At 35.9% G+C, this 23,285-nt stretch overlaps 1 protein-coding gene across 9 annotated transcripts in view; it reads right to left on the bottom strand.

Annotated features, from left to right (window-relative positions):
* The window catches only part of LOC112057842 (uncharacterized protein CG43867), a 408,406-nt gene that overhangs the window by 59,283 nt on the left and 325,838 nt on the right, over positions 1-23,285 (bottom strand). For 7 of the 9 annotated variants that reach the window (XM_052886261.1, XM_052886262.1, XM_052886265.1 and 4 more), the window contains one exon: positions 18,373-18,435. In XM_052886261.1, coding sequence (XP_052742221.1) covers positions 18,373-18,435 — 63 coding nt within the window. Of the gene's footprint in view, positions 1-12,319; positions 12,717-18,372; positions 18,436-23,285 lie in introns of those variants that run through there. The other 2 variants (XM_052886271.1, XM_052886269.1) reach the window with 2 other exon arrangements.

The raw sequence follows: 23,285 nt of genomic DNA, 5'->3' as shown, positions 1-23,285 counted from the left end.
CTTAGAACGTGATTTTATTTACACTTTCATTGTATTGCTTAATATACAGGGTATCTCTTATTTAATTGGTAATTTAATCCGTAATGCTTAGCAAAAATCAGATCTTCAAAATCTTAACTCCAGCAGCATTGAAAAAACTGATTCAGAATAAAAATTTGAAAAATCCGAAAAATAAATATAACTTGGTCACCCTAGGGAATTTTTCAAAACTATTCAAATTCGTTTCAGATAATTATGTGGTGTATCTACCATTTGCGTTCCACCATTTACGGGACATGCTGTATATTAATTTCAATATGTAATATCCTCACATCCATCATAAATGTGGCTTTAACCACATGCAAAATAGAATAGAAAAAATATATACAGTGCACTAGGTTAAGCGTTTTATCTATTCTGTTCTGTGGTTTTGACTTTTGACAGACATACAGATAGACATATGCACGGCGAAATAAAAAAGCTTATTAACTTAATTTAAAAAAAAAGGCACCAAACGCATATAGTATAGGTGTATAAATATCATCGATAAATGAGTCATCAGTTCATCACTCCCCATAGATTAATTAAATCATTAACAACAGCAGGGCGTTTATAGAAACGATGAGTAATGAGCAACCATGACTCGTTTACACGTGTTCTATTTAACTGTGAAGGCTTCATTGGGGCACATATTACACCCTTATCAAAAAGGAAAGAATTTCAATTTGATCCAAAAATGGTAATAAATTATTGTCTGAACCGGTAGTAGAGTCTTTAAAAATCAAACTTGACGTTTCTAAAGTGGGTATAAACGAAGCCTATTTGAAATAAACGAATTTTGATTTTATTTACAATGCATATAATATAGATAAGAAAAAATGCATTCTAATTAAAAAATTAAAAGAAAGTCAATTATTTACCCATTTAAAGGATCCACTGTTTGTTATAATGGTAGATAGATACTACAAAAAGCTAAGCAGGAGATGAGAGCATTGAGGAATATTGTGTAATAAGAAAACTAGGTATAAAAGAAGATGTAGCTTGGAAAATTCATTCGTAACACTCCCGATGGCCCGCGCGGGCCGGGAGGGGCGTTGCCCCGCGCGCACGACTTCATACCCGCGCAGTTGTTCAACCCCTCCCGTCACCCGCATATCATGGGAGTGTCATCAACGAACATGCCCAGCTATAGTGGCTAAACTCGAGAAAGATATGCTTAGATGGTTTGAGCACGAAGAGAGGATGAATGATAGGAGACTAACAAAAGGGCTATATGGAGGGTGAATGGAAATGTTTCAAGGAGAAGGCCAAAGGAATATTCCTGGTCCAAATCCAAGAAATTCTCAATACACGCCAGGTCAAGAGTAGGTACCAAATGAGTTCCTAGAATATAAAATGAACGACAGTCTAGCCATTACAGGCATTACTTTAGCTCTATGTAACACAGTCTAATATTAGATATCGTAATGTCATACTCCATCAAATCAGTAAGCAGTAAGCAAGTATGAGTCAGACCCGAGCGAGCAATAAAAGTATGACTGCACACGTTTGTGGCAAATTGGAGTGGCACCGGTCGTTAAAAAGACATTGATTTTAGCGCTAATACCGATGATCTATCTCACGGCGAGCGCACACTTGCGACTTTTTGTTTCAATACGAATCTTAAGTTACTCTGACAGAAAGAAATAATAATAATAAAATTGACGTACCTAACTGTCTGTAACACTTAAATTTGAATAAATTTAATTTCTTCCTTTCTTTCATTTCTTTCTTTGTGGGCCTTCGATGCGCATTACGACATAAGAGATAAAGACAAATAATTTAAGCCAGATTCACATTTGTCTGAAATGTCGTGTTGTGACGCATCAGACAGAATCAGTTTCATACATTTTATAAGCGGCACATCAGAAGCCATGTCACAACACGTAGTGTAAACCTTGGCATGTAATATGTATGATACCGATTCTGTTCTGATGCGTCACGACAAGACATATCAGACAAATATAATTTCGGCAAGGCGGATGTGTTGCGTCAATCCGCCTATAATGTCTGTCAATAGCGTCAGAATCGAAAATATCGCTTTGACTTTCGTTACGATTGGACGAAAGAGAGAGTAATATTTTCGTTTATATTAAGTAAGTACGTTTGGGTCAAATATTGAAAGCTAAATTAGAACCAATCACAGACTTTTGATTAGACTCAAAAGTAAGAATAAATTGTCTGTTGAAATTTTCGATGTGACTACATATAGTACCTACTCCTGTAGCCAAGTCGCACGTCAATTCTCTTTCTTGGATCGCAAACGCTTCGAAAATTTTTCCCTATAACCTACAACTATTATCCTTACGTAATGTTTATAGGGAAGTAGGTTTTAGGACGCACATAGCTTACAAGCTTATGTCATTGAGCATTGCATTCAAGCGTTATCCCACATTATAAAAAAATACCTTTACAATACCATATATACCTAGTGTTATATACGAAAAAGATATTTTATCTTTTTCCAAAGAATGTCAGAGCATAGTAGTAAGCATAGATTCTTGAAAAATACATCAAAATTGTGCAACAATGGTTTTTCTAAAGAAAATCCATTTCAATTTTTTCCATTTCGTTGGCAAGACGACATGTCGCAAGTGTGATCTGTAACGAGAGTAAAAAGCCCGCCGGAGCCACGGTCTGGCGCGTGTCCAAAAACAGAACACACTGTATACACACGGGAACACAACAAAATAAATAACATACGTTATACTCGCACGGGAATATAGCTCTTGTTGCATTAGCATAGGGGATTTATTGCTCCAATCTATTTTACCAATGGATGTATGTAAGTTACATAGTTATACACGTGTATACAAGCAATAACACGCAGAGTTAGTTTGAAAAAAAAATTTATTTCAATTAGGCATAGCTTACATGTAGGACGTAGGTAGGACTTACTTAGCTACTTGTACACTACACATTTATAATAATGAAAAAAAACGAATCAAAATATTATGTGCTTTTTCATCCATGAGTCTCAAGAATTATACTTCCCGAGATTTAGAAAAAAAGATTTACAAACAGACGAAGCCGCGGTCAACGACTAGTAGTAAAAACAAATTTTCAGAATTCTTCAATAAATTATTTACGCGTCGATGTATTAAGTAATTCGTGGAAGAATTTTTAAAAATACTCCATCATCCAAGAAATTCCCAAGCAGGAAATCACGTCCGAAATTGTCACAGGAAGCGTCGAGTACAGCCCGCAATATTAACAAGTTATCTATATTCGTCGTCCGTCCGTCCGTTCCGTCCGTCACGAGTGTAATTACTGGTGTATTTGTCACGAGCCCCGCAAACAAGGACTAAGTCATTTGTACTTATTTGTTTATAGTACAAGAGCCTGCAATGGCCAGACAAACTTCATTTAAGAAGGCCGAAATGGCAAACTACCAACCCATGTTCCTACCATAGGTAGCTGACTCAAATTTAATTAAAGCAATAATAATTTCGTGTAGTAGGTACATTGAATGAGGGTCCGAAATATATCGATATTAATTAATATATAAAAGTTGAGAATTTCTTATAAAACTTAATTTAATAATCATGTATTTTTTAAAATTTTCCAAACGTCAAAAACGCTGTCGTCCATTTTGTGACGTCACAATGTTACTTGATGTACTAAACGTCAAACTAATTATTATTGTTACCTAATTTTTGTCAAACGCTCCGGCCATAAATTAAAACCTATAAGGTTATTTTATGAGGCCAATTCCCAAAAAGAATTACGTTGGCCAAATCAGCTAAATTACATAATAAAGGTGCATTTGTGCAACTTGATCCGTTTGATATCAAATTTAGTGCATTACCTGTTTCAAATTGACAGCTTTTTTAGGGGTTTGACATCAATTTGACACATATTGCCAAAATCTCAAGAAAAACTACAAAGACAAATATATTACATATTATTGAATTGGTTGTCAAACGTATCCGATGACGATTGACGGTCACTTTCAAAGATAACGCGCATTTTCAAAGACAGCCGAAAACCAATGTCAATCAGTGAAATACGCATTTGCAAAGATGGATCAGTATGAAAATAATGAAATCAATTTCCCCTGATATTTTCCTTGTTGGCCATTACTATTTCGTCTAAGATTCAAATGGCGTAATCTAATAAAAAATACAAGGTTTGTAGTTCATTTTTCATTTCTGTATCGTTCCGTGGAGAGAGTTTAGAGTGGGCCCAATTTCGGACCATGGGACAATTTTCTAATCCTTTGATGGTGAACGGTGTTTTTGCCGGGTTGCGGAAGCTAAGCGACTAGCGACTGCAGATATGATTACTCATAATATTATGCCGGGGAAACTATTTGTGGTTTATATTTAGATAATTGGAACTCATGAAACCTGGTTGACAAAATTTCAGGCTTCATAAAACGAGGTATGTCTAACTATTACGTGCTCTTAGCCTATTCTTCTTCTACTTCAACAGTACGTAGTCGTAGCTAACTGGCTAGGCAATTAGGCATCCTACGTGGTAGCCATCCAAGCGATCCGCGCCAAACATTTTAGTCTGAGAGTCTGTTACAGTCAGACCTTAGTCTTTTTATAAAAGCTGAAATATCATCCCATGCTCCTACCATAGGTAAGTAAGGAAGGAAACTATAAAGTTTAGACGATAGTGGTTTTGAGATTACAGGTAAAAAAAGACTAATAATTAATAATACTTTTCCACCCCTCCAATCAAAATCCCTTCCTCAACTAAATCCCAAACTCTTCAAAATTTGGCTAGTGTTATTCACAATTGCGATGACTTCATCTTTCAGGATATCACAGTTGATGAAGTTAAAAAAGCAATCCGCAACATCTCCACAAAAGCCGTTGGGTGTGATGGCATAAGCCGAGACATGCTTAGCCTCATCAGTGAGGCTATAGCACCAATTATCAGCCATGTGCTAAATTTTTCCCTGACCTCTAAATGTTTTCCTACCGCGTGGAAGCTAGCCCATGTTATCCCTTTACCTAAAATATCTAACCCTTCCTCTTTCTCGGACTATCGACCTATTTCTATATTGCCCATTATCTCAAAAATCTTAGAAAATGCCGTTTTTAGACAACTCTCCTTCTTCCTTTGTCACAATAATCTTTTGAGTTTATACCAGTCTGGTTTTCGTCCAATGCACAGCACCACCACCGCACTTCTCAAGGTCACCGAGGACATTCGCATTGCTATGGACAACAAGAATCTGACTGTACTCATACTTCTTGATTTTAGCAATGCGTTTAACTCGGTGGATTTTGATGTTCTCCTCGGCATTCTCCACTCTTTAAACCTTTCACCGCCTGTAATTGAATGGTTCAGGTCGTATCTTTTTGGCCGACGGCAGAGAGTCAGCTTTGATGAAACTCTTTCTGAGTGGGCAGACATCTCGGCTGGCGTACCCCAAGGTGGAGTCCTGTCTCCTCTCTTATTCTCCATTTTTATAAATCAAATCACCAAAGTAATATCCTCTCACTATCACCTCTATGCAGACGACTTGCAACTATATAGGCATGCTTCTGTCACGGATCTTGTTTCGGCAGTGGATTCTGTTAATGTGGATTTGGAAAATGTCAAGAAATGGGCTGATGCACATGGCCTACTTGTAAATCCTGGAAAGTCGCAGGCCATGATTGTAGGAGGTCGACAATTACGGAGTCGTATTCATTTTAAAAATTTATCTCCTATAGTATATGACGGCACACCAATACCCTTGTCAAATACAGCAAAAAATCTTGGGCTGAAAATTGACTGTAACTTATCGTGGTCTGGCCACATAAATGAGGTTAGTAGGCGGATCCATTTTTCGCTTCATTCCCTTAAGCGTTTCCAAAATTTTCTTCCTTTACGTACTAAAATCTTACTTGCCCAATCCCTTCTCCTTCCTATTCTTGACTACGCTGACGTTTGTTATTTAGATGCGACAGAGGAGCTACTCGACAAACTCGATCGACTTCAGAATTTGTGCATCCGATTTATATACGGATTGCGCAAATTCGACCGTATTTCTTATTTCCGTAATAAACTGAAGTGGCTCCCTATTCGTCATCGCCGGAATATCCATATACTCACGACGCTGTTCAAAATCTTAAATACCTCTTGTCCTTCCTACTTGCGGGAGCTCTTCCACGAATCCCCACGCCGTCTCAGACCGGTGCGTTCGTGTGTAAAATTAAAATCTCTATCTGTGCCTCCCTATAACACTGTTTTTTGTGCTAAATCTTTTTCAGTTATCGCAGCGCGTCTGTGGAACTCACTACCAGATACCATTTTCAAAAAAAACCCATCTGTTGATACCTTCAAACATCGACTTCGTGAACACTATCTTTCTTTATCATCATAGATATATTATATGTATGTATGTATATATGTATTTATTTAGTTATTATTTATATATAGTATTGATATGTACTGTTATAATTTATATATTTATTTCAATTTATTTATTAGTGTTATTTTTAATGTATTTAATATTATTTACTTTTATTATTTATGTATTAAGTATAATATGTTTTCTCACTTTTTTTCTGTTGTACCTATCCATTTCTTTTGTTTAAAATCTCTCCCACTGCCAAGGGTCACTGGCAGAGATCTCTTATAGAGATAAGTGTTTCCTTGTCCACTGTTTTTCTTTTTTACTTTTGTGTGTTACTATTATTGGTACAAAATAAATAAAAAAAAAAAAAAAAAAAAAAATAATAATCATCAATCTCAAAACTAAAACTCAAAATCCATTTATTTCAATTTTCGAAACGTTAGGTAATAATATCATTAGGTAATGGTGATATTACGAGGGTTCCAAAGCCAGTCAGTAAAAAGCGTACTTTTCAATGTTTTTTGTCTGTTACTTTCTTCCAGATAAAAAGACAAAATAGAAACACAAGGCGAAACGTTCAAGCAATATTGTCCCAAAGAAAATGCTTTTAAAACAAGAAACTTTACACTCCCGATTTTCCACTAAGAGTGGAAGCTTTCAACCACAAAAAGGAAACATAGAATACTTACAAAAGACATTAAGGATTTGTAAAATGGACAGAGAAACGCTATTCAATACAAAGCCGTGATATTAATATTTTATATCCCGCAGCTGCGTCCGATAGCCATTTGCCAGCGCATCGGGATCTATGTAAATCAGTTAAATAAATGCGCAATGCGTCATACTACGCAGAGTGCAGTCTCATGTAATATGTAATAGCATTTATGGAGTGTTTAAAATTAAATGTAATAGAAATGTGTTTAAAAAAAATAGTAAAACAGTTGACCTATCAGGTCATCCCTACAAACTCCTGCTAATGGACAATGCCAGACAATGTATAGAAGTTTGACCCACTAAAAAAAATAATTTGCAACAATATATTATATATCATATTATTGGATTTTTTGTACTATTAAACAAATATTACCTTTTAACCCTTTATAACTAGGGGTATAAAAATAAATCCAAGTTGAAGTTTGATTTTAAGGTTAAGTATATGTGCAGTTTATTATGAAATAGATAACGATAAAGCGTCGTGATTGGTTTTTTGTAAATACAGAAGCACTTATTGCACATGCAATACATTAAAAAAAACGTGATTTTATTATTTTCAAATTACTCCGAGGTATTATTTTCAAATTATTACGAGTTTTGATAGTTTGACAGTGTTATGACAGTTTATTTTTACATTTTGATCTGACTTCGCAGCTCTGGATTCTAGCCATTTTGAACATAAAATAATTAGAATGCACTAAAAACGCTCTAAAGGGCTCGAACCCAAGGTCGAAATAAGGTTTTTAAAAAATAAGTAAACAATGTCAGCTATGAGGAAATAACGTAATGGATATAATTACTTTTTTTGGCAGATTTTTATTCCGGAGTTTAACAGTAAAAATGGTTTATTAAAAAACAATTATTTAAAAATTTAATATATTTAGTACATCTACATTTTCCGCAAAATTCCGAGTTAGGACTGGGTCAGGATCTGGCATTCTCCTTTAAGTACAAAACATTCGAAATATCGATTAAGACATTCTAAGTAGGAATTAATAGAGCCTTATTTCTCTTGGTCGTCTTAAGCGATTTCATTCATCTTTTCATTGTATTACATTTTATGATACTTTGCAGAAGAATTTTAGCCAAAGAAAATAAATAAAATGGCGCAGATTATTAGAAAGTTTCAGAAAACTTAACAATCATTGTTAAGCGATTTGACACTGAGATAGATTATAATCTGTTTGTAAGTACATGGTTTTTATACCGATATGTCCACAGAAATGGGATCTACGCGAGCGAAAGCGACGAGGACAAGCAGTTAACAATTATAATCATCGATCATCATAACCGTTAGTTTTTGTTATTAAGTATTTGTTGTAGGCTACTTAATATGACTGCAAGCTTTGCTAGAGTCGAGCCGGAAGACTAGAGGGGAGAGGACGTAGAGGGTCAAAATGTGACTTGAACCTCGGTTTCAAGAGACGTTTCGTTTGTGAGATAATAAAGCAGCAGACCCATGATGACTACCCATGCCAAGTCAAGCTGGAAGATTAGAGGAACGTAGAGGGTCAAAAAATTCGTACTTTGGCTTAGCGAGACATTTGGTTTGAGCGGTAATTAGATTGAAATTTTGTATAGTAAGAGCTTCATGATTTTATAAAAGATGAAAGTTCATTAGATCATGCCCTTTCTATAAGTATGGACAGCAACTATAAAAAAAGTCATAATACCTAAGTTCGGGTCGTGGTAGCTTTGGGAAGAGGTAATATTTTTTTCATTTACCCCGGCATAATTATGAGAAATCAAATCCACAATCAAGGCAACTCTTCTACAATCACTGTTAAAGATCAACTTTCTAAAGATCTCTAGTAAAGGATTGCCACAAAACTATCTATAGCGACTTTGTGCATGATTCTTCGTGATATACCTACTATAGAAATTTAAAAAAAACATTTTATAATTGGGCCCAGACACTTGAAAAATGAGACAAAAAAAAATATAGAGCCGTGATAGCTCAGTGGATATGACCTCTGCCTCCGATTCCGGAGAGCGTGGTTTCGAATCCGGTCCGGGGCATGCACCTCCAACTTTTCAGTTGTATGCATTTTAAGAAATTAAATATCACGTGTCTCAATCGGTGAAGGAAATCATCGTGAGGAAACCTGCATACCAAAGAATTATCTTAATTCTCTGCGTGTGTGAAGTCTGCCATTTCGCATTAGGCCAGCGTGGTGGACTATTGGCCTTACCCCTTTCATTCTGAGAGGAGACTCGAGCTCAGCAGTGAGCCGAATATGGGTTGATGACGACAAAGGTACGGCTACAGGTACGTTCAGTCCATACTCTATAGTACATACTATAGTAAAGAGTCTATACTACAGAATAGGTGGCGGTTACCTAGGCAAGCCAGTCAATCACCTTTGTTCCGACGCTGTCATGGCGGGAACGCACCGCGCATGCGTACACAATAACAGCTGGCGACGCCATGTTGGTCATGTGTTACTATTACTACTTACATTGTTCCGTCGAAGGTGAATTACTATAATATGCCGAATAATATTAATACTGCGACTTCGGCCGTGTAGAATTCACATATACCATGAGAAACAAGGGATATTTGGGGATATACAGTAGCATTTGTGTTAATCTACATCTATACTAATATATAAAGCTGAAGAGTTTGTTTGTTTGTTTGATTGAACGCGCTAATCTCAGGAACTACTGGTCCGATTTGAAAAATTCTCTCAGTGTTAGATAACCCATTTATTGAGGAAGACTATAGGTGATATATGTTATCTGCGTATTCCTACGGGAACGAGAACCACGCGGGTGAAACCACGCGGCGTCAGCTAGTACTGTATATAATCTACCTCTATTTCAAATTTCAACCAAATCAGTATCTGCTGCGTGAAAGACATACATCCATAGTGGGATTATTGTTGAAATATACATCAGTGTCAGAATAGAGGTGTTACTATAATATTCTACACACGATGGCGTGACACAATAAAACTGAATGTCAAGGGTGGTGGTCACACCCCTCATATATGAGGAACACGACTGAAGGAGGATTCTATACTAAAATATGATCATGACATTTGGTGAGAGCTTAAAAATTATTAATAATTATTATTGACTAGCTGACGCCGCGCGGTTTCACCCGTGTTGTTCCCGTTCCCGTAGGAATACGGGGTATAATATATAGCCTATAGCCTTCCTCGATGAATGGGCTATCTAACACTGAAAGAATTTTTCAAATCGGACCAGTAGTTTCTGAAATTAGCGCGTTCAATCAAACAAACAAACAAACTCTTCAACTTTATAATATTAAGTATAGATTAACTTTGCTATTCTCCAAGAGAAAAACTGACCAGTATCTAATTCTCTACGTATTCCTATTTTTTCTCGTTTTTGATATATAGAACGAACGTAGTTTGATGAACCGTACCGTATTTAAGTACGGTACGGTGGATAAGTACACAAATTCAAAGAAGAGTAACATTTAAATTTTCACAAGGTATCACAATTCACAGCTAAGTAGGAATTAAAATTGAAATAGTTAGACTAGTCAACATTATAATCAATTTAGAAATAAATCAACACCATTTTAAGCCCAACACTTACATGGCCTGTTTTTTCTGTCATAATGATATTATCTTAAATTTTATATTAGCAAACATAAATTAATAATTAATATAAAGGGCAGAAAAACTAAAGTTGATAAACCAAGATATTTTATTCGTTGTGGATAACAAAAAGCGGATTTTCTTATTGCCGATTAAAAATAATCACTCTATTCCCAAGTTAATAACGCAAGTTTGTGCCTATTTAGCTGACTTTTATTAATGTACTTTTTGATTATTCATATTTCCTCAGCACGCCCCACTTTTCCGGCTAACATCGTTCCTAGTACTTAGTGAGGCCCTGCTTATTATTCTAACCTAGATTTTAACTTGGCACACGCCGTAAGACAAATGACGATCTAGAATCCTACTTTAAGTAACAAAGTACGGAGTATGTACCTAAGTAGTACCTAATATTTGCCGGACTAGTAAGGGCAGTGTTGGTCGACCCCCCACCAGGTGGATTGACGACATCAAGCGAGTCGCAGGGATTCGCTGGAAGCAGGTGGCTCAGTATCGTGATCTTTGGAAGTCCCTACAAAAGGACTATGTTCTGCAGTGGACGTCCATCGGCTGATATGATGATGATGATGATGATCATTTGACAAAACAAGCAGTATTCAAGTTGAGAAGACTATTGACATAATTAAGCAAATTGAGTTCACAACTAGCAAGTTCGTTGATATGATCTCATGACATGCTTGCGACGGGGGGGAAATACTGCACGTGTGTGAAATCGTGCGTGCGGGGAAGTGAGGCATCTGTCGAGGGTTTTTCATTCGCGCTACACGCCCCCGGCCCGCGCAGACCATCGGGAGCATTACGAACGAAGTTGCCAAGCTATAGACCGAGAGTCTAAATAGCTAGACTAAATACCTCATTGTATGCATGCCGAAAGTTTATCAGGGCGAATGTTCCTATCATAAGTTAGGCACGGTCAGGGCACGGTAAGTCAATTATGGAGTTTGGATCGTGGTGGTCTTGGAAGGTCGATTCTCTTTCTACGATCGCAAACGCTTCGAAAACTAGAAAAATGTATGGGAATGACATTTGCTATCGACAGGTCACGTGATCAAGATCTGTTTTTTCTTATCTGTTCAAGTTTAATCATATATATTATTTTGAAATAAAGAAATTGTTTGGAAAATACTTCTAAATGTTTTATATCGTTTATTTACCTTGTAAAGAATAGCCAACGTTTGAAGTTTAGGACGGAGACGCAATGTGTAGAAAGGAGACGTATTTATGTAAATTTTATCTCTTTAGTGGTTAAAATAATCAAAGTTAGAGAGTAGGTACTCGTAGTTCAATAGAAAAAGGAAATCGGGTGATATATTACGTAAAACATTTTTTCAAAACATGCATTATATCATTAAAAAGTCAGGTTAAATTCTACATCCTAAACACTATAACACTAAATATATACTGTGACATAATAAACTTAATATTGGCATCGCTTCTGAATCCACCCTGACATAACCTAAGAACCACAAACATCCCTGAAACAATAACCAAAAAAACATATTCGGTAATTCCTTTATCGTCTCAAGTGGTCACAATTTTGATAATGAACTATCCATGTTGTATTTGTTTTAGTTGATCTCATGCTTGCATTACGGAATGTATTGATTAAGGTTTCTTCAAAAGAAGGTGCAATAAGCAAAGGGGTAGGGTATTAGGGCAGTAGACATAAAATCCAATAATCGTTTGACTAAGTACTTACAGGCGACTGCTATAAGTTCGATGGATCGGTTTTCTTCATCTGTTGACTCCTCTTTTCGGCGAATTCTGCACTTAGACGATGAGCCTTCAATGACTTCGACATAATATCAACACTGAAACTGATCGACTATTTCTAACACTTAAAGCGAAGGAGGAATTCGTTGTATTGTATACTCTTAGGCCCGTATTACGTATTTATTATTAACACGCGAACTGAACACAAATAATTAAAGAGAATCTATCGATCTGCATTATTTGCCTTAAACGTTCGTGCGACTATAAAAAGCACTTTACTAAACTGTTTCTCGTACAATAAAATGAGGTTTTTATATGAGACGGATTGTATGGATGCGTTGTATTTTATATTAGAGGTAAATTAAAGAATATATACAGTTTAAGCGTGAAGTTACCGCGTATAAAGCTTGGTTTCTGGTAACCACGTGAAGTTGGTGAGCGCGCATGCGTAGAAGGGGTGGCTACTTGGGGTGACTTCTGTATTGTTGCCAGAGAGGATTTATAAAAAATACCGCGTATCTGTGAATGGGATTTCGGTTTTTATATGCATATAAATATATGCTATAGTCGTATGTATTTAGGGATTGGTTTTTTATTTGGGCCAAGGCGAATATGGGGTAGATAACGGTTGGGGTATTACATGAATGATCATGTTATGTTATATCAGATTTTATTTTGCTCAAATGAAGCTTAATGTAGGATTAGAAACGAATATTATCCGAGAAGTTTTGGAGTACATTCTGATGTATGGGAAAAATTATGTCTTGCTTTTTACTCTGATTTGTATGTATTTTACTAAGGCTACATAATGGGACCGTTACTGCAACACCAGGGGGTTTTCAAGGTGCAGAAAGTCTAGCAAAGTCAAGACCTAGATCTAGAAGACTGGAGTTACAAAAATATTTCTCTAAGAGCGTCTTCTGTGAAATTATGACATCGGCTTAGAGGGGACCGTAGGTAAAATATAATGTCGTTGGAAAGGACGTCTGTGGTGCTAATATGCGACCAACCTTGAAGAGTCATAAACAAACAACTAATGGCAGTGCAAAATTAGCAGTGGGTCAACTCCGCCGCCATTAGACGATATTTTGTCTATTTTTCGTTACTTGAACGCATGTTAGCACTACTGGATACATAGATGAGAACTGACAGCTCAGCTGGATGGAGTGATTCCAGCGAGGACCTACACCAAATGACCCACGTACAGTCAATCACATGGCCCAGTGCGGACACGGCCCAGAAGGAAGAAGCAGAAGTACCCAGCCAGCGGTATAAGTATAGTCTAGTTTAACTAAGAGTCTAAGAAGTCCATAACATACTCAGAAATCTCGTTATAGACAGTCTACTTACCTTCCAGCTCACAATTAGGTCAACACGTTTGAAGACTTAAGAAAATACTCAGGTATTTAGTTCTGCTAAATATAGAATGCTGTGGTTTTGAGTACATGTGTTGTTTCGCACAAGGTCTGGGTTACAAATTCAAAACAAACATTGTATGTAATTAGGTCAAGTGATGTATGCTTGGAATAGAAAAGATAGAAAGACATAAGAAGAAACAAGATGTAATTAAATTGTAATTGTATTATTCTTATAGTATTAAGTTGTTAGATTTTGATTCACATTTTCATCTCTACATTTCTTTCTGTAAAGAAAATATCTTCAAAACTAAGTTGAAAATAGGTGTGCATATGTCATAAACTTTTACGTGGAATTAAAATATATACAGTAGAACCCGTTTAATACGATTTCGCAGGGACCCAACTAAAAACGCGTCCGGGAAAACGTAATATACGGGATATGGGTGGGGGATAATAAATAACAAAACAAGATACATTTACCATCTACATCTACCGACCACCTGTATAAATAATGCATGCATGCATGCAAGAAATAAATTGATTGATTAATTGATTGATTGATTGATTGATTGGATAGTGAAAAATATAACGACTAATGTACATATACATAGTTATAAAAATTAGTGTATTTGGTGTAAAGACTACCTATTATGCTACTTAAAGTAATCACTTAATCTGGTATTAGCAATTTTTCAAACTTTTGCATCTTCAAAATTTTTAGTTTAGAATCGCATAATGTCGAGGGTCGCTTGCTGTCAGGGTCTTTCAGTTCTTTAAGATATATGTCTGTGTTTTCAAAATAATTGTGTTTTCTCAAGTGTTTATACACATTCTGAGAAATAAATAATGATTTGATTTACAGTCATTTACACAATACTAAAGCACAAACAACCATTTTTATAAATTTTATCTTTCTGCCTGTTTATTTGTTTGTTTGTATGTCAGGGTTTATAACTGAGTAACATATACGAGTGGGCTACCTTTTATACCGGAAATACCAATGGTTACTGTAAAAAAACTGAATTTCTCGCGGCCGAAGTCGAGCGTTCACTAGTCAAATAGACATTTTATTTCACTAGTCAAATATACAGCTATTGAAAATTTTTACTTAAAAAAGTAATATTGTACAGATGAGTGGAAAAGTGCATACAAACAAACTAGCTTTTTTAAAGCGTTTCATCTGTAACATTAAAAGCTGAATGAGTCATAGTTTAGTTGTGCAATCTGGAAAATCAATAGACGCCGTCCCGGAGAGCATCGGCGCTGCTGTGTGCACAGCTCTTCGCGTAGGTACCGTTGGCAAATAAAGCGGAAAATTAAAAAAAATATGCAGCGAAAAAAAATCATCAAGGGTTTCTTTCTGATTGTTTTGTAAATATGTCAGTTTGTTCACACAGTAATTCAATATCAATGTGAATTTTTCATCTCCAATAAAATGTAATATAGGTGTATACAAAAATTCAGCTCACTATGAATTCTTCCGCAGATTGGGGTTTATAATGTCTAAAACTACCGGACTAAAGTAAGATGAAGATATCAAAAAAAGAGTATGTCAGCTCCGACGCAGTGTGGAGTTTACTCTTTCAGATCGACTAGACAGTCGATCGAATAGGTGTATGTTACCCGCAGCACACAAGAACGTCTCAATACCTACGCCTGGAAAGGGAAAGGTTTGCACCCAGGAGCAGCAGGCCGCATCGTGCAACGCACGGTGAAAGGTGCGCAGAATAGGTTGAGCACAAAAAACGTAACGCTGTCATTCGTTCATCGAATTTTACTGCCCATATTTTTTTTCATAAAGTGGGCTATATGTATATGAAAAATCGATTCTTATGAATGTCATTTTTCAGTTTAATCTTTTAAGAAAACTAACTCAGTAACTATTTTTCAATGTAGATTAAAACAAAAAATCCATTATTAATGTATTAATCACATAAAACTTTCATTTCAATTCATATAATCCTATGACATCAATCCATACATAAAATAAATCAAAAGTCGGTTGTTGTAAAAGATTCTTTAAAAAATAAGAAAAAATAACCATTTGGTTTTAACCATAGAAATCTTAATACTTGTAACACTTTAATGATTTTTATGGTTCTGACCTACTTACTCAAGTATACTAAATTAATAAAGCCTTTAGTATATCCTCCAACCATAAATTCATAGCGCAAATTAATTTATGCTGCAATTAGTACACGAAAAATGTAACCCCAAAATAATCCCTCTCTCAAAAATAATCCCTAAACGGACCCCTGGCGCGTCGCGAGCCGAGTGCCACGCGAGGGGCGATGTTTCTGGTCGCTACAGTGTTAACGTGTTACAATAAATATTGTATCAAATTTATTTTAACTGACTCTTATTACTTAGAGCCGTGATAGTGGATATGACCTCTGCCTTTGATTCCGGAGGACGTGGTTCGAATCCGGTCCGGGGCATGCACCTTCAACTTTTCAGTTGTGTGCATTTTAAGAAATTAAATATCACGTGTGAAGGAAAAATATCGTGAGGAAATCTGCATACCTGAGAATTTTCTTAATTTTCTGCGTGTGTGAAGTCTGCCAATCCGCATCGGGCCAGCGTGGTGGACTATTGGCCTAACCCCTCTCATTCTGAGAGGAGACTCAAGCTCAGCAGTGAGCTTGAGAATATGGGTTGATAATGATGATGATGAACCACACTACTAGTCCTAAGTCTTTCACGACACACTCTAATATTACTGAATGGATTTTCGTATGGTATTCGCCAATAGATAGACTGTTTCATGAGAAACGTTTAAATATATATAATTTGTAAAGGTTTTGTGTTAATTGGTTGAAATAAGACGATGATTGATGAAAACTCGATTAGCCTTACCTAGTCGTTAGAACAAAACAATGTATGTAAGATACATCCAGCTCATAGAGGAAACTCTTTTATATATCTACAAACAAGTATAATGTACAATATACCTATCTATCTTTTAAGAATAGCTTATTAATCCGTTTTATCTTCTATAAAATATAGTCACGTAAACGAAGACGCGGGCGACCGCTAGTTGTATATAACTTCAATGCAATTATTATCTATACTAAATAATATAAAGAGGTTTGTGGTATTGTAGGTGGTAATTTCTTAACCGATTTTAAAAACTCTTTTACCGCTAGAAAGTCACTTAATTTGTGAGTGTCATAGGCTATATTTTATTCCAGTATTCCTACGGGAACGGGAGCTATTCGGGTGAAACTGCAGCGCGTCTGCTATAAAAATGTACAATGAAACTAAAAAACGATTCTCTCGCAGACGAAGTCACGCACGTTCGCTAGTTATTTGTATTTGTATGTTGGAGGACAAAAACTATGGCAGTACATTGATGACGGTCCGCAAAAGCGTTGGGGTCACCACTCACGCTACGGATTATAAAGGAGGTTTTTTGCCGACCCTCCCTACTTGCGTCTATTGTAGTTGTGAAGGATTTCTAGAACCTTTTCATGCCGGGTTCAAAAGCGGCCCTTTGTGAAACTGTTCAGATTATTATTATTATAAAAAGCATGATGCGTTTATTATGATTTTTGTTTATTTTTTTTAGAGAGGTCTATATTTTTTAGATGTATTGTGTAGCATGAATGTTATATTTTATGCTCTGACGCATGTGTCTGTCTAAACAGGTTAACTGGTTTGGATGTGTTTCTTTTATTTGAAAGTCGGTTTATCAAATGACAGTTCGTAGATATGCTTTATCAAAATCGCTTCAGCCGTTTACAAAACATGGAGGATCAAATTGGGGATGAATGTGTAAATATTTTCAAACATCGAGTGGGCTGTATAAAAATATCCAGCCCTCCTTTTGAGTGCCAAAGTTTTGTGAGCAATTTCCTCACAAAACGCGCCTTCTGAAGTATTACTGCCTTCTGTATCCGGCCTTCGATTAAACTAAGCGAAAGCTTCATAAGGTGTTGGTCGAAACTTTCGCATATAAGACCAATGATTGAATGATTAAATGACTATCGGAACAGTAACGATCTCAAACATTTCACATGGTTTGGATCGTGCCGCGTTGCAAGCACCAGCTAATGACTAAACTAAATTATTATAAATTACTGAATTTTTATACGTTTTTCTTTATCTAATTGATAAAGAAAACGTTAATGATCTTAAAGTTTATATGGGTATCTACGAGTTGAGAGTATAGAAAAAAAAAATCTACTTTCCATTCAGAAAAGAAGTATCTAGTTGCTTATCTTAGAATGGAAAAAAAACAAAAAGCTTACATTAATGAATAATATAACGAATAACGAACGAAACGAAGCAACGGGTAATAACTAGCTTAGTTTATAATCTAGTAGATAGGTATAATTTTAACTATCTAATGCATCTTTTCATTATCAATTTAAAACAGAAATTTTCATTTTCCACCGAAATTGGTTCACAGAGTAGTTATTATAATTTAAATGAAGACCTTAAAACAGATTTTTTTCAATTAAATTTTATAAAAAAAATAAACACTTTAAATTAATATTCATTAAATTATTTTACTTAATGACTGTTTTTAAAAAAATCTAGTCTTTGTCAGCGATACAAAAGAATTCATTTAAAACAAATTGAACTACCTTCAGTATACCAATTTATTTAAGTAAATCTTATAAGTGTACATTCTCCTAAAGATTTATAAAAGAAGGTACATTTTAGTACAAGTGCTCACCTTATCCTCCGCCTCCTCTGCCCTCCCTTCAGCCTCCAGGACTCGCTGCTCGAGCTCCGAAAGCTATAACAAAGAAAAACAACAATAAACATCTGTTTTATTACTTGTACTTAGTTGTAAAGAACTATTTCATACAATTAAATAAATAAAAATATTCATTAATACCTAATCTACTATAGAACGTCGAGAATGGTAATAAAAATAGCATTCTTGGTGAACTAAACGCAAGAAATGAAAATCTAGACATCTTAGAGCTCGTAAGTTGTATTGCTACATTTATTATGTAACTAGTGCTGCCATCTAGTGGTAAAGTATGAACACAACGTGAGAGACATTGCGCTGAAACTGCAACATTTTCACGAACCATTTCAGCTGGTAACGTAGTTCGTGCACCACCCGCTAGATGGCGTTGATCATCGCGCATATTTTATTGAACCACGTGGTCCGCTGCGTAGCTATATATACGTATAATAAGTGTAGGTGGTACATCTGTTTGTCAGGGAGGCTGTAGAAATAGTATTATTGTTATGTAAGAGAGTATTTGTGCGGTTTTAGACGTATGGGGAGGAGAATCGACGAAGGGGTGGTTGTACCAGTGCAGTGATTATACATATGAAAAGCAAGGATTTAGGCAATATGTAGAGATTAAATATACGTAAAAGATGCGCGTTTGAAGAGTAAATGATAATGATCAAACGTGGGAAATATATTATGATTGACTTAGGTAATATAATCATTTATTAAATTAATATAATTGAGTAACATGAAATATAAAAGTTTTATAAAATTTTGTGACAATCAATTTCATTTTTATTGTTTTGTTTTTGTTGTACAAACTAATCTATATTAATATCGATAATGTCAATGATAAATATCAGTAAGTCTATTTTACAGGGATAGTCCACCCTTAGAATAAAAAAGTTTCTAAACATTATCAGCCGATGGACGTGTCCACTGTATGGACAAAGAAATATTGTATAAATTTCCAAACGCCAAAAAATTCCAATTTCCAAACGCCAAAGAATTTCCTATTTCCAAACGCTCCAGAGCGATACTCCAAACATAGCTTGCTACCTCAGCCGCTGAATGACTCTGAGCCCTTTATAAAAACTATAGTTTAGAAAACCATAGACATATAAGGCAAATGTTAACGATCAAACATGATTGACAAAATTGATTGTCAAACTGCAATAGCACAGTAGATATATTACAAGCAGTAGTTGGACTTCATACTAAAGGTCGAAACGCGAGCTATACCTACGCAGCTCGTACGTGGGGTGATCGTGGGGTGAAGACCGTTGCGACTGTGCCGCGGTGACGAACGCAGTGTATTGGATTTTTTAATTATGACGACTAGGAAAAAAGTTATTATTTTTATAAAGTTTGATTAATATTTTGTATTCTAAAGGCATAATTTAATAAATATATATAAAAATAAATGCTTAAATGATAAAATTGTGTAAATAGGTAAACGTAAACGACGTAAAAATGACGTAAACGTTAATATAATATTATTAAATAATTATTTATTAACTTCTTCATTTAGGTTGTTTTCTTTGATTATTATGTAATACATAGATTTAAATCTTATGACATGTATGTTTTGTATACCTGTATTTTAAGGTAATAAAGAAGTTACGTAAAGAAGTTGTTTGAATTTAACAACATTATTGTGTTGCTCATACTTTAATGTATTTGAATAAAAAAAGTAAAGAGCCGGCTGATATCAATATACCGAAACCGAACCCGGTCAATCTCAATTTGTTTTTTGTAGTTCCTTCCCTACATGCCAAGTCAGGGTCAATTTTTTATCGTCTATTCTATAGTGTGGGGGTATCGTTATCGGTATTTTTGTACATTACATAAGGGGTTAAAGTGCTAACATAATCTACGGAACCCTACACTGCGCGTGGCCCGACACGCACTTGACCGATTTTTTATTATTTGGTCACCTAGTGTGGTGGTAATAGATAGATGGCATCACCAAAATAAATATATGAAGGTCCTTCAAGATCATTGATTGTATCAGCATTATTTAAATCTACCAATCAAAAAACAACACGCATTTTATTGATCACTTCCTATTTTACTACAATTTACAAAGTATTTTATTTGTTTATTTAAAAAAAGTATATTTACAATCACATAACTAAATGGAAACACAAAGTTGGCAAATGTAATTAAAATGCTGGAGGCAGGCAGCCCTATCACATGTTTACGGAGCGCGCGGCTGTAGGTATTTATTTCAAAAATATGGCCGAGTTATTATACTGCTTGTAATATATCTACTGTGGCAATAGTTAACAAAAGTACAAACAAAGCCGCTGACGATCAAATTGTAAAAAGATTCACCAGTTACAAGTCTCTACCAAGTAAAGTCTCTCCTATCTAACACTGAACAATATCAAAAATAAATTATTCAAATCCATCAAGTCATTCTACAGTTTTAGCCTTAGTCCCAAAGTGCTGGAATGGCGACCCCGCACAAGTACGCGACCCCGCAGTAAGCGCAGTGTTGGTCGACCCCCCACCAGGGACTGACGACATCAAGCGAGTCGTAGGGATTCGCTGGATGCAGGTGGCTCAGTATCGTAATGTTTGGAAGTCCCTAAAAAAGGCCTATGTCCTGCAGTGGACGTCCATCGGCTGATATGTTGATGATGATGGTACGAATAGATATAGATATAGAAGATAATGATTGTAAGATAAATTTCCCCGTACATTGTTAACACAATACAAAATCACATGAGAAAACAAAGAAAGTATTCCGCGTAGGAATCAAACGGATACAACAAACACAACATCTGATACCGGATTTGGCGAACGTCTGTTCCCTTCCCAGTTAACGAATTCACAAATAAAATCACAACGTTTCAACTTTCCAATGCATCGTGCGTCAAAGCCGAGTAGGAAATGCGAGAGACGCCGACAAAATGTATTTTTGTGTTTCACAAAAACGGTAATATTTCTTCGAAATTGTTACAGACATAGCTTTTGAGATTTTTCCTTTTCACGCGCGTGTATTCCTGTAATAATAATTTGTGGGTCAATAGGAGCTAAAAAATAACCACTTCCTCATAGTTGACTAGCGTCTCTCCGCGGTTTTACCCGTGTAGTTAAGAATCATCATCATCATCATCATCATCATTATCAGCCGATAGTCGTCCACTACTGGACATAGGCCTCTTGCATGGCCAAAAACGGTCTCGAACCACCAGCATCCAGTGGTTCTCGGCAACCCGCTTGAGGTCTTTGGTCCACCTAGTGGGGAGTCGACCAACCTAGTGTTGGTCGTAAGAATACGTAGGTAAAATGTAGCGTAAACTATTGAAATATTGAGTTATTTCCCAAGATATTTTTAGAAGCAGCCCGGAGTTGAGAAGTTATTACAATTAAGCCCCCTTGCCTATCTGTTTATCATGACAGTGATCGTTATAGAGCTGATCATCACCTAAAGCCCCCCAACCTGCATTGGAGCACCGTGGCGGATCTAGGCTCCAAATCTTTTCTCTCCTAAAGGCAGACAGCCCTGACTTTGCGATAGGCATTGCATATGACGTACACTTCATAGATACAAAAACGCACTACCTGAAGAAGAAGCTGAGGACTAAATGAATCTGTATTTGAAAAGGAATTTCCCATTTTCTACAATTTATAAGTATAATGCCTACTCTAGTTAAAAACTTTGTGCTGTGCTATGGGCTATTAAAATATACTGATGAATGATATTAGCTCCATAATATCAAGAGTAAATCGTCTTATTGTCATTTAATATCAAGACAACTTCGTTCGTAACACTCCTGATGGTTCGCGCGGGCAGGACGCGTGTAGCGATAAATGAAAAACCCACGACTGATGCACCTCATTCCCCGCACGCACGAATTCACACCCATGCAGTCTTTCCCCCCGTCGCCCGCATCATGGGAGTGTCATCAACGAACTTGCCAGACTATAACACCTGCAGTATCTCACTCTAATATTTTCCTAAACTTCAAGTTGCCTGGAAGCTCGTTATGAAGCGATAAGGCCTTTTTGTTTCTTACTTCTTTTTTTCTTAGTTGTCTGTTATATTGTTTGTTTCTTTGTTTTGTGGTGAGTAAATGAAACGTATAATAAATAAGAATAAATAACTTGAAAAAAAAATTTAAATGAATGAGGGTAGAAATAAACAGATTTGGAATACCATTCCGGTCCATAACCACTGTCATATACAGCCAATACGCTCCAATAAAAGTGAGTCGGGCCGACGTGTCAGGGCCTCGCCTAAATGCCCTAAATGTGTGTTATTGGGCTATAAATACGGGGCGACCAGTGTAACTTGAGCCCTCGAATTTAGACTTGAATTACGTACATAATACGTATACGTCAAATTGTCTTGAATACTAGAACAAGGGCCTACGATAGTTAGACCTACTTGATCCAGTGTGAAGATCTCCTCAGAATACGCGCCGTCTTCACTGACTTCTGTATCTGACCCTTGATCCAACAGATAAGCGAAAGCTTCTCAAGGTGTGGTCGAAACTTTTCGCCTTAAGACCATTGTCTGAAACTAGTATTGGAATAATAATAGTTGACTCTACATTCCATATGACGATAATCTCGTAAACAAGGTTCAAGTATTTTTAATGAATGAATGACTATATAAAGTATATAGTCATTCATTCATTGTACACAAAAAATAAAAAGATAAAAAGTAAGATATTAAGTTTAATGTACTGAATGTAATGTATTTTGGTAAGTACTTTTATAGGAATTTTCTGATATGAATTAATAAAAAAAATATTTTTATTATCAATTATTATCAGAAGTAGATACATATTTCTATATAAATAACAAGCAGAGAAGTACTGATGAAGAGTAAAGTCAGTCAGTGAAACTAGTGTTAGTTCTACTGACAGATCAAAGTTTATAGA

This window comes from Bicyclus anynana, chromosome 16 (genome assembly GCF_947172395.1).
Source record: "Bicyclus anynana chromosome 16, ilBicAnyn1.1, whole genome shotgun sequence".
NCBI classification, from domain to species: Eukaryota; Metazoa; Arthropoda; class Insecta; order Lepidoptera; family Nymphalidae; genus Bicyclus; species Bicyclus anynana.
Note: the sequence above shows the minus strand (reverse complement) of the source record. Positions and strands in the feature narration are given on the sequence as shown.